At 39.7% G+C, this 18,829-nt stretch overlaps 1 protein-coding gene across 1 annotated transcript; it reads left to right on the top strand.

The window, feature by feature from the left end:
- Positions 1-485: 485 nt before the first annotated feature.
- LOC124167380 lies at positions 486-4,100 on the top strand. Its single transcript, XM_046545412.1, has 4 exons — positions 486-995; positions 1,136-1,611; positions 2,170-2,306; positions 4,097-4,100. Exons 1-4 carry the CDS (start codon positions 857-859, stop codon positions 4,098-4,100), a joined length of 756 nt encoding a protein of 251 aa, XP_046401368.1. The 5' UTR covers positions 486-856.
- Positions 4,101-18,829: the final 14,729 nt, after the last annotated feature.

Raw genomic sequence — 18,829 nt, 5'->3', positions numbered from 1 at the left:
TAGTTTCGTACCTATGACGTGCTCCCTAACGCTACGACCATGGTAGCATATTATTATTCTATTTTTTAGCATGCCACTTTACGTAGCAGAGTAATATTTTAAGATTCAATAGAGGAGACACAATGGAGATAGATATTATTTTAATTGGTAATCTAATGTAGTAAAAGAAAATATGATTACATTCATTATGATTTTGCACCATTCATTAATTTTTCTTTGACTTAGTATATTAAAATATGCATTACAAATAGTGTTCACACTTCTCTTACGACAAAAGTAGTAAAAAGTCACCCAGACACTTTTCATGGACATCATGAACCAATTCGATGTGCTTTTATTATTACTTAACCCTTTCGCTCTATTGTCCCATATAGAGGACGTTGCTTAAAATGGAGATAAATAGACTAGGGACCTATTCTGGACCTGTTAATATTTTTGTCTCATATAGAGGACACTACATTGATGCGGTCTGTATAATGCTGCCACCTACTCGGCGTATCTAGAACTACTTACAACTCTCGCAATTGGGATATCCGGGCTGTTTTACTACGTGACCGGACGTAACAAATTTAGCATTTTTTTATTTCCTTTAAGACATTGATAAAAGTCTCGGTTATTTTTTTTTAAATAGAGATACGTTGGTAGAGTGCATGGGATTTTTTAGATCAATCAGAAGTGATTTCTGAAGCCTCTATACTCTATAGAAACATCGTCCCGTATAGAGGACAATATTTTCAACGCCACCTGTTTCCGGTCAGCGATCAAAGTAAACAAACTGTGAAAGGAAGTGCGTGCTCACGGCTTGTGTTTGTTTTTCGGAGATTTTATGAAACTTAACGTTCTAATTTAGAGAACAATGTCATTTTTAAGCTATGACAATTTGTCGGATGAACAAATAGTTAACATTTTAATCAGTGATGGTGATACTTCCGATTTAGAAAATCTCTCGGATGATGAGGACGCAGTCAATGAAGTAGCTGTAATTGATCAAGAAGGTAAGAAAATATCTCGTCCTGTTTCCTGTGTTCCTTTCAATTGATAAAGTTACCTTACAATAACTAAGACCCTAGATTCACGTCACGTCAGCTACCTTATTTTCCTCTCAGAGTTTTATGAATGATTTTGATTGAATCAGGTGGAGACCATGAAGATAATCCATCAGATGATAATGATGTTGATGTGTACGAAATTATAAATTTACCGGAGGACATTCCTGGGCCGTCCACTTCAAAGGCTTCAAGCTCCTCGACCAGAGAAAAGAGATCAACAAGTCAGCGGCAAAACAGGGAAAGATCTGCATCAAGTAGTCAAGGTACCAGTGAATCACATCAGAGCAGTCAGGCTCCAAGACAGCCACCAAACCCTGATCCTGCAGTTCGCAAGGAAATTTTTAATTCTCTCAATTTAACTGACAGAAAATCCATCTCTTGGACAAAAGGTCCTCTTGACTCCCATGCCATAAACTTTTATGAGTTACCGCCTAAAGAAGTCACAAGTCTCCCATCGCCCTATGAATATTTTCAGCGTTATATAACAGATGACTTGGTGCAAGACATGGTGGAAAAAACGAACCTTTATGCGACTCGAACAAATGTGGCTAATTTCCCACCAGTAAATGAGCGAGAAATGAAAGTTTCTATCGGAGTAAACCTAGCTATGGGTATTTTCAATTACCCGCAGATACATCTATTTTGGAACCAAAAATTCAGTATTCCGCTCATTTTAGACAACATAAGTCGTAATCGCTTCCATAAAATTCGGCAAGCTTTCCACGTAACAGATGTGAATGAGAAACCAGCTAATTCTAATGACAGGTTTTGGAAAATCAGACCGATTTATGAATCTATCAGAGCTCAATGTAAAAACCTTGACATCGAGCCAAACCTTTGTGTAGACGAACAAATGATTGGATTCAAATGACAAATTAACGTGAAACAGTTTATCAAGAATAAACCAACTAAGTGGGGTATAAAAGTATTCGCACTTTGCGGGGAAAGTGGGACTGTATATGACTTCATTTTATACCAAGGTAGTAGTACAGAAATTCAAGAAAAATACAAGGATTTTGGTCTCGGGCCGTCAGTAGTCATGCAACTCGCAGAGCGCATTGACCAAAAGAATTGCCGCCTCTACTTCGATAATTATTTTTCTAGTTATCATTTATTCCAGTATTTACTGAAGAAAGATATCTACGCCATTGGTACCATAAGAATCAATAGATTTTCAAACCCTCCTCTCACAGATGATCCAAAGGTGAAGAAGAACCAAAAACGAGGCTACGCCGAAGAGGTCAGGAGTAATGATGGGTCAGTGGTTATCACGAAGTGGCTAGATAATAACACTGTAAATGTAGGCTCCAACTATAAAGGTATCGGGACTATGGACAAATGTAAACGGTGGGATCGAGCTACCAATGCCTTCATTGAAATTGATCGACCTGAGTGCATTAGACTCTATAATGAAAGCATGGGAGGGGTTGATAAATGCGACTTTTTACTTGCTATTTACAAGACAAAAATCCGAACCAGGAAGTGGACACTTCGGATGGCCAACCATGCATTTGATCTTGCAGTGGTTAATTCTTGGTTGAATTATAGATCAGATGCAGAAGCAATTGGTTTGCCAAAGAATAAAATTTTAGACTTGCTGGCTTTTCGACTTAATGTTGCGGAAAGTCTTGTTCTTTGTGGATCGACTGCAGGGAAGAAACGCGGTCGACCATCCAACTGCCCTGTCATTTCACCAACAGTTCCAAAAAGAAGGAAGCAAATTTTAAAACCGATAGATGACATCAGATTTGATAATGTGGGACATTTTCCTGAATTTAAGAATGTCGCAAGCACTGGCAGATGCAAAAATCCCGGATGCAAAAGTAAAACATATATAATATGCACAAAATGTAACATTAATTTATGTTGTGCACGTGAGAAAAATTGTTTCCATGAGTATCACGTGAAAAAGTAAAAATTGTGTCACGCCGTTGTAAGAAAAGAGAAAATATGTTTAAAAAATAAAACCAGCACTAAATTTTTATTTCTAATCAATTTGATGTTACTTGTTTTCATCATATAAATGGATGATTATTTTTATTTATTGGTATTTTATTGGTCTAACATTTGCATGATATTGGAAAAGTTTGAGCTGACAAGCAAACAAATGAAAGAAGAAATAGAGCACATAACAAAAGTTATAAAGGTAGTGACAATTACTCATCAAGTAAACAAAAATTCTTCGTTGTCCCCTATTTTCCTATTCTTATGTTTGCAGAAAAAATTGAAATTTAAGAAAAAGTTTTAATACAGGGTGAAAGAAAATAATAAATCTTGCTCACCGCACATTGAAGTTTGGTTTTATTACTATATAAAATAGTGAAAAAATTTATCTCTATTTCTTTACAGTAACATCACATTCTTCACTGAAAAAAGGAAGGGTTAAAATTTACTTCTAACTGTCAGGGCTGCTCTACAGTATTAAATACTTTAAGACTTTGGAAATCATTACACCACGGAACTGGCGCTGTTGTTCCCAATGTCCCATTTAGAGGACGATCTGTATTTTTAAAACCATTAGTGCTACAGAGGTCAGACACAACTCAAAAAATTGAAAAAAAATAGCTGGTTCTAAAAATATAAGTTTCAAAATTTTAGGATCAAAATCCAAAATGCGGTAGCGAAAGGGTTAAGCCAACATTCACACCTGCTTTGAGCAAACATCCACTGCTGGTTTACTCTATGATTTGTGAACAAATGATGATCGAAAAATAAGCTTTGCTCTCGGGCAGCTGTACCCAACCCGGCAGCTGGACACTAAGTTAGCATGAAAACTACGTATTTAGGGAAAATCGCATGATAAAAATGAAAAGAGCACCTCATTTATAAGGATCTGCATGGTCAATTGACTTAATCATCGATTATGCGAGCGAAATGAGCGAAAATGAATGATAAATGCGACCCCTGGAAACAGTTTTAGACCTCGGGTTTGGCCAAATGGAGAAGGCTGAAGAGAAGTCGAGGGTAAAGGATAAAAATAACTTCCTCGAAGAGCTGTTAGTGACAACTTTTATTCCATCACTCAAACCTCTTTTCCTTCTCCGCAGATAAGAGTCAATCAAATCAATTCAATTTGGCCCTTTTCTCACTGATTGGAACGGAATCCCATCTTGCTACCAGAGGATGAACCAAAGGGAAGGCTTTATAGAGATTTCCAGCTAGCAATGCAGTTAGTTATTTAATAATAAAAGGTCAGCTCATCGAAATCTCAGAAGAACAAAATTCTATGAATACGGACCTGCTGCATGATAAGGAATTGAATCTTCAAAAGAACCCTACAGTGAAAACCGTATCGACCACTTACGAGTTTTAAGTGATAGTCATATTTAGATGGAATTTCCAAACGTCGTCATAACCGTAAGAATTTTCATAATTGAAATAAAATTATAATTAAAAAAAATCATTCCATCGAAAATGTTTGATCTTGCCGTAAACATCTGCAGTATAATTTTCATAGAAAAATATAAATTTTCATAATTTACTGCAAATGTTTTTTTATTAGAAGAGAATATTATTAAAGCGGTATGCATCTAATACACCGTGTAGTTTCTCTTTTACAGCGCATGCCATTAGAATTTTCGTGATGAGTGTAAACCAAATATTCGGAAAATAGCCTGAAAAATGACTCCAGTTTTTACTCTTTGGCCACAAGCGTTATACTGCAGTTATTGGGGATGTGCACGAAACAACTATAAATTTGAGTTTGTGAAATAATTGCTTTATATTTCTCTTATAATAACGAAATTCCTACCATGTCGCATGCTTCAAAGAACTTAGCTTAAAATCCGGTAGAAGCCAAAATGAAGATTCAAAAGACTGAGATGAAAGGTAATAAATAGACTTCTCTACCTTCTCCCCTCAATATTTCGGAGTCAATATCTTATCTTAAAGGAAAATATTTTTAATATTGTCTCCTTATCCGTGAAGTCTATGAATAAAAACTGCTAGCAAAACGTTAAGTATAACCTAGTCTATCTTATTTGGTCTTTTGTCAGACTTTATTAATCGTTGACAAATTTATTTTTTGGCACTGGTCAATGGCCCAGCAACTAATTTCATTCCCACACCATGATGCGTTAGTGAGATGAAACTTATCTTAAAGTTTTCGGCGTACTAGGATTTAATACATTACCATCAGATAATCATGCTAAGCATCGTATTTAGTTACACCAATTAAGTTAAGTGAATTACTACATATTTTTCTCTACTCACTACACTTGATGAATTTTAACGTGTTAAGCCCAAAAAGGTCGATTAATAATTTGATATTCAGGTGGCAATAATGTTTTTTTCAGAGTTTGCGAATTATTGAGAAAGCTACGGAACCAGAATAGCACCACTAATATTATCTTCTTCTTCTTCCTTGGCGCTACAGCTTTTTTTCAGCTTTGGCCTTCAATACAATCTTCCTCCATTCCTCCCTCTTAATGGCCTTAATTCTCCATCCTCTTATCCCCAAAGTAACCAGGTCTGCTTCCACTCCATCTCGCCATTTTAGGCGTGGACGTCCTCTTCTTTTTACGCTGAATAATTTTCCCTCCCAAACTCTTTTGGCCACTCTCTCCTCTGACATTCTTATCAAATGTCCCATCCATCTGAGTCTCTGTGACTTGACAAATCTCACAATGTCTTGGCCCTCTATGAGGTTGTCAAGTTCTTCATTCCATCGTCTTCGAAAAACTCCATTTTCTTGTATGGGTCCATAAATTTTCCTTAGGATCCTTCTCTCGAAACATCTAAGCGAGTGCGCTTCTGCTGTTGATAACGTCCAGCATTCACATCCATAAGTGACAACAGGTCTTATTAAAGTTTTATATATTTTATATTTAGTATTTCTTCTTATCAGTCTACTTTTCAACAACTTATGATTTGCGAAGTACGCTCTGTTACCAGCGGTGATTCTGCCTTTTATGCAAGCACTTACTGAGTTATCCGATGTCACCAATGCCCCAAGATATTTAAAGGATGAGACACCCTCAAATTTATCTCCGTCGATATCTAATGCCTGAGGTCGTCTGCGAGCTTCAGATGTGGACATGCACATGTATTTTGTTTTGCCACAGTTAACTTTCAGTCCAATTCTTCCTGCGCCTTCCTTTAGTGAGCCAATTATTTCTTTCAACTTCCTTGCAGATCTGGCTACAATGACTATTTTATCTGCATACGCCAGTATTTTACTGCTCCTATAGAATATTGTTCCACCAGTGTCAACTCCCCTTACTGCCCAGTGCAAGGCCAATATGAACAATGTTGCAGACAAACCATCTCCTTGCTTTACTCCCATATTAAATGGAAAAGCACTACCCATTTTGTTGCCGACTTTGACCTTAGCTACGGTTTCCTGCATTGTCATTCTTACCAGTCTGATTAACTTCTTAGGCAAGCCTAATTCGTTTAGTGCTGCATACAGTGTGCTTCTCTTCACACTATCAAACGCTTGCTTAAAATCTACAAACAGTAAGTGAAAATCTTGGTTGTGCTCGAAGTGCTTCTCCAATATTTGACGCAAAGTAAATATTTGGTCTGTTGTGCCCCTATCACGTCGAAATCCACCCTGATATTCGGTAATGATGCTTTCAGCTCTTTTGCTAATTCTCATTTGTATAATTCCTGAGAGCACTTTGTATGCAATGCTCAACAGTGTAATTCCTCTGTAATTGTTGCAGATCGTTTTGTCACCTTTCTTGTGTATGGGGCATATAATGCCAGTTCTCCATTTTACAGACATTATTTCCTGTCTCCAAATGTCTCTGATCAATTCATGCATGCATCTCATGAGTGTATTTCCACCTTTCTTAATAAGTTAACATTATAGTAGACCGAAAACACGAAATCAATTGAATAAAAAGATTAAAATAAGAAAAAAACCAACCATCAGATACAATGTAAATTCATATAGTAGAAGGCCTAAAACAAGGAAAACCGAAAGAAGTAAAATGTAAAAGAGAGCTTAATTCCATTAATGACGCAATCGCAGTGGAAACCATAATCACAGCAAACCAGCCGACAATTGGTACGGTTATGAGTTCTCACCACATTCGTTAATCTATATTCTATAAAGTTCCCTAACGACCACTCATTCATTCATTCATTCATTCACTCACTCATACAAATGTATGGGGTGAACGAGACGAGATACGGCAAAAAGTCTAATGAAGACCCCCTCTCAAATTGTCTGAAACCCCAGGAAAAATTATGAAAACACTAAATTTACAATTATTTATCTGTTTATTCATATAAAATTGAGTATGGGGATTAGTTCAAAAAATGGCCACCAAATTCCAATGGCGGAGCGGCAGTCATACAAACGAACAGAGTCCTCTAGATTGCTCTCTCAACACTACTCTCTCATCATGTCGAGTCGTCGCATAGGCTTCCACTATGGGAATGACGACGTCCGCCATTGTTAGTCCTAGCAGCCCATTAACCCATTAGGAGATGTGGGCAGATTTCTTCGTTGTTTGATATGCAAAGAATGTTGGTAATTTTCGGATAGTTGATACTAATTCCCGAAACCTTCGGTAACATAAATACAAATTTTCTAGGCATGACAACAATGGAAACGGTGAAAATAAAGATAAAACCACGGCAAAGACTAAACGTATTACGACCTGATAGAACCCTTCTTTTAATGGGTTGACAGTCAATTGCGCTTAATATCACTGAAAATACTATTTTATATTGACAATCATGGACCATCAAAACAGCTTAACACAAGAACAACTAGTGACTCTGTTTAATTACTCTAGAAGTATTTTGAAAACCATTTTTCAATGTAAAGTAGCAAGGCTGATGCTATATAGAAGTAATGAAAAATGGCATAACTGAAAAATTGCCAGAATATAAACAAAGGCAATGTGAAAGAAAAGAACTTGTAATGTATAGTTCAATCTTACATTCAAACAAACACGTCAATTTGAGAAGCTACCTCATTTGATAGATGATAAGCATTAACAAAGACTGCGTGCCTATTTTTCAACAACTGTGCTGATTTCTCAAAAAATTATAGATGAATGATAATGCTAACAATTACTTCATTTAAAAATATACATATGTAGTCATATTTCAGCAAAATACCAAGCGCAGGTGACACGTATGGAAGATGAGAAATGACTTACACTACCTAAAGACACTATCATGAGGCATAATAGAAAAAGACAAACTACAAGAGTCCATAACTCAGGGTAATAGGTGATTATGACATGAATAAAAGCACAAATAAAGACATGCTCAGTATCTCCAGCTCCTAAGACTGCATGTAGCCATCAAAAACACTCAACCCCTCCAAGAAACGAAACCTTGGAATCATCCAGCCATCGACTATGCCAAACATGAATTACACACAGGGGATTTTTTCCAAGGAACACTAAACGAGATACCACACGTCAATGATTTTGGTTTCATGCAAACAATTTGTATGAAACGATATACGATAAATAGAATATGAGAGGTCTCCTCTTTGGTGTAATAGGCTTAGGATAATTCGCGACATCGAAAATCGTCGGAATATCAGTAGGCTTTTAATTTATTCCAGCCTTCCTTCCGAGCGGATTCAAATTTTGATTCGTATAAGTGCACCTGTGGCAAGGAAAACGAAGATAACTCGCATAAAAATGTTTTCATAATGATTAAATGGCTAAATAATTACGTGCATGTACTGTATGTTGCCTTTCCCTTGGGCTACAACCTTGTCGCGGTGGAAAGGCTTGCGCGTTCCTAATACCCCTAGGGCTGCACTGGCGGGATTAATTCTAAATTATTCCCGGTAGGGCCACCCATGCCAGATAGGTCTAAGGGTAGGAGCCAGACGAAAGGTAGTGCACGTGATGGTGTCACGTGAAAAACACGTTGGAATGGAAGTGGGAAACCCTACCAACTATCTCTTCCCTGAAAACATGGAGTACAACCAAATGAGCCTCGGAATCTCATCGACCGGGACCCGTCCGCAAAGGGCGGGTGTCGGGCACGGCAGCGAGGTCGGCAAGGTCCTCGGGGTCGTCAACATGCGAAATCCTTGCAGAGACTTATCATCATCACCAGCAACAGCAGCAATGAAGAGAGAAGAAGGCCAAGAAGATGGAGAAGAAGAAGTCCGCTATAAATGTAGGGACGTGGAATGTGAGGACAATCATGAGGGCGTGGAAGTCAGAAAATATGAAAAGGGAAATGGATAAAGGGAGGATAGATATCTTAGGATTATGCGAGGTGAGGTGGAGGGATGGGGGGACTATTGGAGTGATGGATACAGGGTTATATATAGTGGTGGGGGGGTAAGCCAGCGAGGGGTAGCTTTATTAGTATTAAACAGGAAGATGGCTAAGCGTATGGTAGGTATAGATCAGGTAAGCGATAGGATTCTGGTGATAGAAATTGAGGCGCGGCCCACCGACCTTGTGGTGGTCCAAGTTTACATGCCCACTAGCAATCATAGGGAGGAAGAAGTAGATGAGGGGACTGGAACGCTTTAATCGGGGAAGGGAGGGATGGAAGCGAAGTAGGAGAATTTGGATTGGGAATACGGTACGACAGGGGAGAGAAAGCAGCAGAATTTTGCAGGAGAAACAAGTTATTCATCACAAACACGTGGTTCAATCATCATAAAGGGCGAAGGTACACATGGAAAAGTCCAAGGGATGTTGGGAGATATCAAATACACTACATTATGGTAAGACAGAGGTTTATTAATAGTGTGAAAAACTCGCGTAGCTTCCCAGCAGCAGATGCAGATTAAGACCACAACCTAGCACTTATAAAATGTAACGTAAGATTCAAAAGACTTATATACTAAAGTTATAAAGGCGAAGAAATGGAACGTAGAACACCTGAAGGGGAGGATATCAGGAACAAGTGTACATTAGTATACGGGAGACTGGAAGTACATAGACTGAAGAGTAAGGGTGGGATAATATTAAAACGGGAGTAGTCAATGCGGCGGAGAAGTCAATTGGTTACGTTGACAGCAGAAGGATAAAGAAGCCTTGGATTACGGAGGGAATGGTAAAAGAAATGGAGGAAAGAAGAAGTGGAAGAACGTGGACACAGATCAGGGCAAAAGAATGTATAGGGAACTAAATAATCGATGTAGAATCTGAGTTGATTGGTCGTGGAAAAATATATTCCAAATCTGCTTGTTCCTAAATCTATCTCACTTATTTTAATTATATGATCTTCTCTACCATTGTATATCGGCTTTCGTAAGGTACCGCTAATTTCATTGGAAAATGCACTGTTCTTGAATATATCTAATATGTTTAGCCTATATTTTAGTCTAGAGTCTGATGGAAACTCATCCGTGTTTATCTAAGAGGCCAGTATCACTAACAAGCCTGTTTCTATTGAAAGTCTCTTTTTAGAGAAATTTGAGTATCGGAGTTTGAAATAAAAAAATAATAGTGTTGAGGTTTACCGTTTTGTGGAATTGCCCCGGAGATTACAGGACTACCACCCTAATATCGCATGCGACGAAAGTGGTGCTGAGGATATTGAACAGACGAATGGAGGCGAGGGCAAACGACTATTTGGGCGAAGATCTGTTTGGTTTTAGGAAAGGGAAGTCAACTCGTGATGCAATAGCGATAATGAGGTCCCTGGTGGAGAGAAACCTAGAATATGACCAGGACGTATATGCCTGTTCCGTGGATTTTGAAGAAGCGTTAGATAGCTTGAACTGGTTAGAGTTAATGGAAATCCTCAAGAGAATAAGTGTATATTGGAGGGATAGACGACTTATTTGTAATCTGTATATGGCCCAGACTGCGCAAGTGTGGGTAGCGGACTGAGAACCTGGGTGGGTAAGCATTGGCCGAGGTCCTCTATCGCCGCGTATGCCAACTTTTTATCGTATGCGCTGATGAGATGGTAAGAGAAGCGAGGGATGAGTTAGAAGCTGGAGTAAAAGTGGGAGGAATGATGTTCAAATAAGTGAGATTCGCGGATGATCAGGCGTTGATTAGCCAGTCAGCGAGGAGGCTTCAGGCTCTAGTGAATGCGTTATACGAGCGTTGCGAGGAGTATGGGATGAGGATTAATCACAAGAAAACTAAGTTTATGCGGTTTTGTAAAGCATCACGAGCGAGGAATGTGAGACTTAAGATAAAGGTGGGTGGTGAATAATTTGAGCAGGTTGAGCAGTTCAACTATTTAGGCAGTACGTTAGAGGTAAACGGATACGGTAGTAAGGACATCAGGAAGAGAATTGCATTAGCAAAGGAGGCGTTCGTGAACAGGAAGGAAATTCTGAGAGGGTTGTTATATAAGAGTTTAAAGAAAAGGTTAGTGAAGAGTTTGATCTGGAGTGTTGCGCTTTACGGTGCGGAAACGTGGACATTGAGGAAAGAAGACGAGAGATGATTCGAGGCATTCGAGGTGTGGGTATGGAGAAGAATGGAGAAGGTGAAATGGACGGAGAGGAAAAGGAACGACGAAGAGCTGGATATGGTTGGCAAGGAGAGGCAGCTTTTAGATGAGATACGGAGGAGACAGAATTTATGGATGGAGCGAATAATTAGCGGAGAGGGGATGTTGAAAATGGTGTTAGAGGGTATAATGTTGGGGAAACGAGGTAGGGGAAGGAAAAGAATAGGGTTTTTAGAAAAATTGAAAGGAAGTAGGCCTTACAGTGAATTGAAGAAGGCAGCGCTGGAAGGATAGGGAGTCTCCCAAATCACTTCATTAGTACTCCATGGAAACCTACCTTAATCTTAATAATTATAAACTGTATGTTGACTATTATATTAATTAAGGAAGGTTTCGCTGTTTATAAATCGCATGTAATTACAAGGTGTAAAATCCAGCATGAATTCGAATACAATTATCTGCAAACATTCGTTGCCAATAACGTAGTTCCTAAAGGGACATACTTAAATATTACATTATTTCAGTAAGTCTTTCATAAAAACTGGTATCATTGATTCCATTGCACGTAAAAGTTCCTCATGGTATTTCAAACGTGAAAGCACTTATATGGTTACAAGTATAACTTTCAAGGACACTTACAAGTATAACTTTCACGCGACGAAATAATAACAACTAACCACATTCCATCATGTGAATAGGTTGCGTATTCTGACGTTTATTGTTTGAATTAATCACTTGAATGTATCTCGGGTTACTTGTATTAGTTTTACGACACAATGAACGTTTTAAAACACACTATTGCCACAAATAACCTTATAAACATGAAAAACTCTCAACAATAGCAGGAATTATTATGCACTCTTTTCTGTTTACATTACGTAAAACGTAAAACTGAGTACCAAAGGTATTAAACTTTGAAATAAATCACAGCCTTTCATCAACTTAAGCCGAAACTAAGTAAAAACTTGATCTTCATATGAATACTTATCCAATACATTGAATTAAATCAACTTCTAACTCACCTCACAAATTGTGGAAGACGGCTATGGTTGCCACTTATCCATCCCGCAAATTTGTAACCATTTCGCCCTTACCTCAGGATTACAAGGAAAAACAAAAACACGGAACCCATCCCTGCAACTAATGGAATAGCTTGGTGCAGAAGAACCACCCATCTCTCTTATTAATCAATTACAAAAATGGAAAAACTGCACCTACTTGTTGCTACGCCTATGCTACAACACAGCCCGCCATTGATGTTTTGACCAACAATGGCGGATTGCGACGACTCAACTTCGTAGTTATTACATGGCAATATAGAGGACTCTGACAAACGAACAATCATAGCAACATATTTGTTTATGCAAACAAGAGGAGCTAAATTGGGAAAGAAGATAAAGGAGTTAAAAAGAAAAACTGATAAATATAAGGAAGGAAATAAGGAAAATAATAGTTGAAGTGTCTATTTCATTGCGTCTTCTTTCCGCAAGAACAAACATCTGTTTAAATCAAAGTGCCTTTAAAGCAAAAGCGGATAAATATAAGGTAGGAAGTTAGTTGTTGTTTTTGGTATATTGCATGGAAAGTGTGGTGGTTATTCATTTCAAAGTAAACAAGTGCACTAAATGCCAATTTAGTAATATGATTCGTGCTGTTGACTATAGTTCGTATCTTGTTGGCGATACACCATTGTAGTAGATAGACTTTTAAACAAGTCTTACATAATAAAGGTAGGTAAAAATGATTTTATTTTCATTTTTTGTGATGGTGATAACTTTTTATTTTTGTTTACGTTCTTTTTTCCGTTAATGTCCTTTTTAATGTACAATGTTATCCGTGAGCTGCAGGAGTGAATAGGCAGTGAATAATACAATATAGAAGATAAGTGCAAATAAAGGTATTTCTTATTCAATTATTTGTCTTGCGAAAATCACGTTTCCTTGAGTGACTAAGTTATTCAATTGTGAAAATTATCGAAATCTTGACATTCACAATGTCTTGTACACCAAAGGCTGTGATCCGTTACTCACCAGATTTATTGCGCATTGCGTTAGATATTAAAGCTGAGATATTTGTGTATCCCGATTCATTAAAACTTTAAATAGAGGTATTTCTGAAGTGAAATCATTCGCGATCAGCATAAATTATATTTCGATAAAATTCGTCATACTAGCCCTAACTCATGCTTAGGCGCATTTGTTCAAGATATTGATATTCAGTCCCTACGTGATGCTCGTACGAAGGGTAACAGCTGTTACACCATATTCGTATATCAAGAATTTGGTTGAGTTTTGTGGAAAATATTTAATAAACGTGTTTTTCATTGTGATACGTAAAGTCGTTATGTTATGATATTATGTATGCATTGGGTGTTACAGTGGAACGTGGTCTCAACGTTTTTTGTATTTGAATTGAATAAGCTATAGAAACTCGTATAAATTTATTTTACTTTTTTAGCCCCTCAGAAAAACGTTTCTCTTTATAAATATATGCATTCATATTGTAGCCTACGTACCATGCGCTCGTTTTACGTGAAAGTGGAAATATTGCTTATACCTAAGCTAGCCAGCTTAAAGGTAAACGATCCTTAAGTAACAAGTAGCAAACAAAAAGTGAAAGAACTCCCACAGTGAGCATTACAGGCCGCAGGCCTTTTTCGGGAGGGGCCTAGGGGGGCAGAGCCCCTCCAGCGAGCAGAGCGAGTTAGGCAATAGACTTGTGCTAAGCAATGGAATAGCGAACCTGAGTGAATCGGTTGGAAGAATTTTCCCAAATTCGTCGCGGTCAATCGGTAGGGAAACCCAATAACTACTCTGAATAATAAGCAACCCAACAGCTAGCTGTGTAGGGCTGACAATCGCTAGTTTTTCAGGAATACAGTCAAACAAAATTCAACGGATAACGATAGGTGACGACGGCGAACGAACGGTGGACACGGCTGGAGGAATTAGGAGGAGTGGATATATATAGGGTATTTCTGGAGGAATCTGTAGTACTGAGGTGGTAGGGGGGGTACATAAGGTAATTTATAGCTCTTTTATCATATAGTTAGATCTTTTAAAAATGAAACGAGACTCTCGGCTTTACACATTCATTTGCACAAGTACAACACGACCATGCGTGTGCTCAGGCCAGAGCTCGCATACAATATATGCCGCCTCCGGACAGGCTTAGCTCGTCGTCAGTTCTCCTTCCCCTCGCGCACGCTAGCGACGCTCCTTCCGCCACATCCGTCGTCAGCCCGACGTATCCCTCCAACATGATACTAGCGCGAATTCAAACGCTGCTAACACGGCCATCCTGATGCAGTTACGCTCTCGGAACTGCCGATGCGCGAGGTCTGAAATTGCGAAAACTCAACTTAGCACAAGTGAAAACAACAAAAAGCCGAATACAAACTCGCGATTCCACTGTAATTAGCAGCGACATCTAATTATCTAGTTGTAAGGTACTCTGATAGCACTCAGCCATCAAAATAGGCATATTATGGACCCAGGCTGGCTCCAGAGTTCAACTCGTGCCCATCTGAAATCTAAATAAATTAGTTTGTCACACAACTCAACACCCCTAAGGCCATGGAAAACAAAACACATTATGGGAGCAATCATGTGTGAAGGTACATAACCTTCAGAAAACCAAAACAAATCATGAGTTCTTTCAAACCCATGCTTCAAGGTGCTCAGACCTCGAAAGCCAATGCAAATCATGAGTTCTCTCAAACCCATGCTTCAAGGTGCTCAAACCTCGGAAAGCCAAAACAAATCATGAGTTCTTTCAAACCCATGCTTCAAGGTGCTCAGACCTCGGAAGCCAAAATAAATCACGGGTACAGGCTTACCTCATACCTCACCCCTCCCCCTCAAGGAGAGAGATAAGGTCTTACATGTCAGTCGTAGCCGACCAATCCTTCGGCCACGGTCGCAGCTGTTCCTTGGCAGCCCTGATGATCCTTTGTCTCGTAGCGCCGACCCGTTTGAGCTCGTAGCGTTTCTCTGGTGTCACCTCTCGAACCTCGTAAGGGCCGAGGAATTCGAAATCCGCTTTGCTTGCGTGAAGCTTGCTCACCCGGTGAAGCAGCACGAAGTCTCCAACGCTGTACTACTGGGTGTCACGCCTTCTGGAGTTGAGAGCTGCTCTAGATGATTCATCTGGTCGAAGTTGCTCGATGACACGCCTCCTGTCAACATTCATATTTCTCATAGGAGTTAGATCACTTGAAAGATCATTTAAGGCGGCTTGAATGAGAGGGTGGTGGCTTCAATACCAAAGAGCAATTGAAGCGGACTGACTCCTGTCGCTTTTTGCATGGTAGTGTTCAAGACTAACTGGATTTTCCACAAAACGCTCGGCCATTCTGCCCTGACCCTTCTCTCGATTCTTATTAAGTTCATGATGGTGGGCATATAACGCTCCACTTGTCCATTTCCTCTGTGAATATCAGGTGTTATGAAATGATAACGAACTTTCCATTCATCAAGGCACTTAGCCACTGCCAAGTTATGAAAATTGGTGCCACTGTCCATAATGACCACTTTAGGAGCTCCGAAGAAGGAAATAAAAAATTGCAGAGCTCGCAGAGTCTCATCAGCTCTTACGGATTTTAAGGCAACCAAGTTGCAATATTTAGTGAAAGAATCAATTAGTACAAGCGCATATCTGTGTCCATCAGTAGACACCGGCAAGGGTTCCAGACAATCGATGTGTATCGTGTGCATTGGGACTGGAACCTTATTGAGTAATTGAACGAGTACCGGTAGAGGACCTGTTCGCGTCTTCTTAACAGCACAAACAAGGCAGTGTTTCACATAGTTTTTGACAAACTGTCTTAGCCGCGGAAACCAGAAATGCAAACTTATTGACTTAATTGTTTTCTCTGCTCCAATATGGCACTGCTCGTCGTAAAATAATCGCAGAAGTCCAAGCCTACTCTGTCGGGGGACATAATAGCGCAGCAATTTCCTTTTATTTTTTAAAATCTCTTGATGACACAGTAAGCCATCCTTCTCAACGTATTAATTCGAGTCTAATTTTCCCTCAAGCAACTCGGAAAGCATCTGCTGAACTTCGGCATTGCCCTTTTGCTCGATGTGTAACCACGAATCGTGCTGAGAGATTCGCAAGACTGACACAGGATTACGGCTAAGATAATCAATGTGGTTAAAGGTGGAGCCTTTACGGTAAATTATCTGAAAATTCAAATCCTGCATTTATGTCCACCATCGGGCTATTCGAGGAACAATATCGCGTTTGTTCACAGTTGATTTGACTGAATTACAATCAGTGATAATAACAAATTAAATCCCGATAAGATACACTCGGAAATGCTTTAGAGAGTTGACTATGGCTAGGGTCTCCAATTCATAGAAGTCGCCTCAGTAGAAGAGGTTCGTTTGCTATAATACGCAACCACTCTGCTTTCCCCGCTATATTTTTGAATGAGGATTCCTCCGTAACCTACCGCACTCGCATCTGTATGCAACTACGTTGGCATATCGGGGTTGAATACCACCAAGAGTGGTTCGGCGGTAAAACAGTCAATTGTGTACTTTCTAGCTTCCTCATTTTCCGTCGTCCAGACGAAGTTTACATTCTTTTTTGTAAGGTCATTTATGCATGCGGTACGACTAGCAAACTCGGAAATAAATTTTCGGAAGTATCCGGCTAATCCCATAAATTGTCGGACCTGCTTAACGTCGGTAGGGCGAGATAAATTTGTCAATGCTTTTGATTTTACTCTGGCTTGGACGGATGCCCTCCTCGGAAATCGACACACATACGGTACGTCCCATTTGTTTCACTAAGATACGGAGCTAGCGTACGGGGAGGGGCTCTCTCTAATAATGCAATTGGATAGTAGTTCATCCACAATTTTGCGAACTTCCGCACGCTTACGCTTACTCGACGATGGACGGTAAGGCCGTTGGTTGACAATAAAGTTGTCAATCAAATTTATTTCCATTGAAGCGTTATTTACTGTGGAAACTGCTGTCCCAGAGGTTATCATTTCGGCGTAATTAATTAGCACTACAAGTGTCTGATAATAGTAGTCCTTAGGCACGCTGAGGGCGTTCATCGTATCTTCTGAAACTCGCATGACGCCAGGCAGCTGTCGCCGAATCACACGAGTACCGTCGCAGTCCGTGACAGCGGCTAACATTGTGTCTTTAAATAGGTTGCACCCTACGATGACATCGTAATCGAGGCATGCAGAAGGTACCATCAAGAAAGTGAGCTTCGTATTTTGACCAGTAATCTCGACGGTTGCGTCAAAACGGAACTTCAATATAAGTCTCCCAGGTATAATTCCCGTGATGGGAAGTCCGTGTCGTATAAATTTACCAGAGAAAGTAGCCAAAAATTTATCAGACATCAAAGATACGTCCGCTCCAGTATCAATTAAGCCCATAAACACCAGCCCATCAATGGTTACTTTAGTGGGTACCACAGTTCTTCCGCTAGAATCGTGGTTAATTCTATTTTTCCGTCTTTCTATTGTAGATTTAATAATGCAATCATTTTCCACATGCCCAAACTTAAAACAGAAACGAAATTTTTTGGTATTATTTGAAACTCTACCGGCCGTGGAAGAACTCGCTCACGGAATAGAACTTGAACCAGCTTGCGGGTTCGTTTTGAAACGACATGCGTTTTTCATGTGCCCTGGACGTCCGCAAAGATAGCATATCACAGGTAATCTCGATCCTCTCGACTTCAGCTTTGGCCTCTTGACTCCAGCTTTGGCACGAGCCGTGGTATCCCGCCGACCTGATTCGACGTTATCTCCTTCGACTACTTACCCAAGTGCCACCATCTGAAGGGAGCTCAAATAAGAAATTAGATCAGAGACGAATATAAAGTTGCGCATTTTCGCTGACTCCTGGATTTTCCCGTCACTAATACCATGGACAATTAATTCAATTAAATCTTCAGGTCCCCATTGGTCTCTCAAGCTTCTAAGAAGGGTCAACTTGTTATGAGCATATGCAGTAAAAGTATTGATATCTGAACTTTTGCAAGCAGCAGCTTCAACAAGCAATCGGCCAAGAATTTTCCGCGAGGGGAAAACTTCTAAAAAATCGTTTTTGAAAGCACACCAGCTGCGAATGTGTGGAAACCAGTTCTCGAACCATACCTTGGATTCGTCCGTCAAATAACGCCCCACTCTTACAAGCGTCTGGACATCCGATCAGCAGAACTCGAACTCCATAATTTCCTCGGCATGTTGAATCTAGCGTTGAGCATCGTCAATGTCCGGGCGGAACAGAGGCAGGTCAATCTGGTCTATGGCTCCTTGGCTGCTCTTCACCTTCTTCAGCACGTCGAGGAGTATCTCCTCCATTCCGTCAGCAGCTAGGAAAAATATTTCTTCCCAGCGTCGGCGTCGTCTTGAGCGCAGAGAAGAACCCCACTTCTGATGTTAGATC

The sequence above is a fragment of the Ischnura elegans genome, chromosome 1 (genome assembly GCF_921293095.1).
Source record: "Ischnura elegans chromosome 1, ioIscEleg1.1, whole genome shotgun sequence".
Taxonomy (NCBI): Eukaryota; Metazoa; Arthropoda; class Insecta; order Odonata; family Coenagrionidae; genus Ischnura; species Ischnura elegans.
Note: the sequence above shows the minus strand (reverse complement) of the source record. Positions and strands in the feature narration are given on the sequence as shown.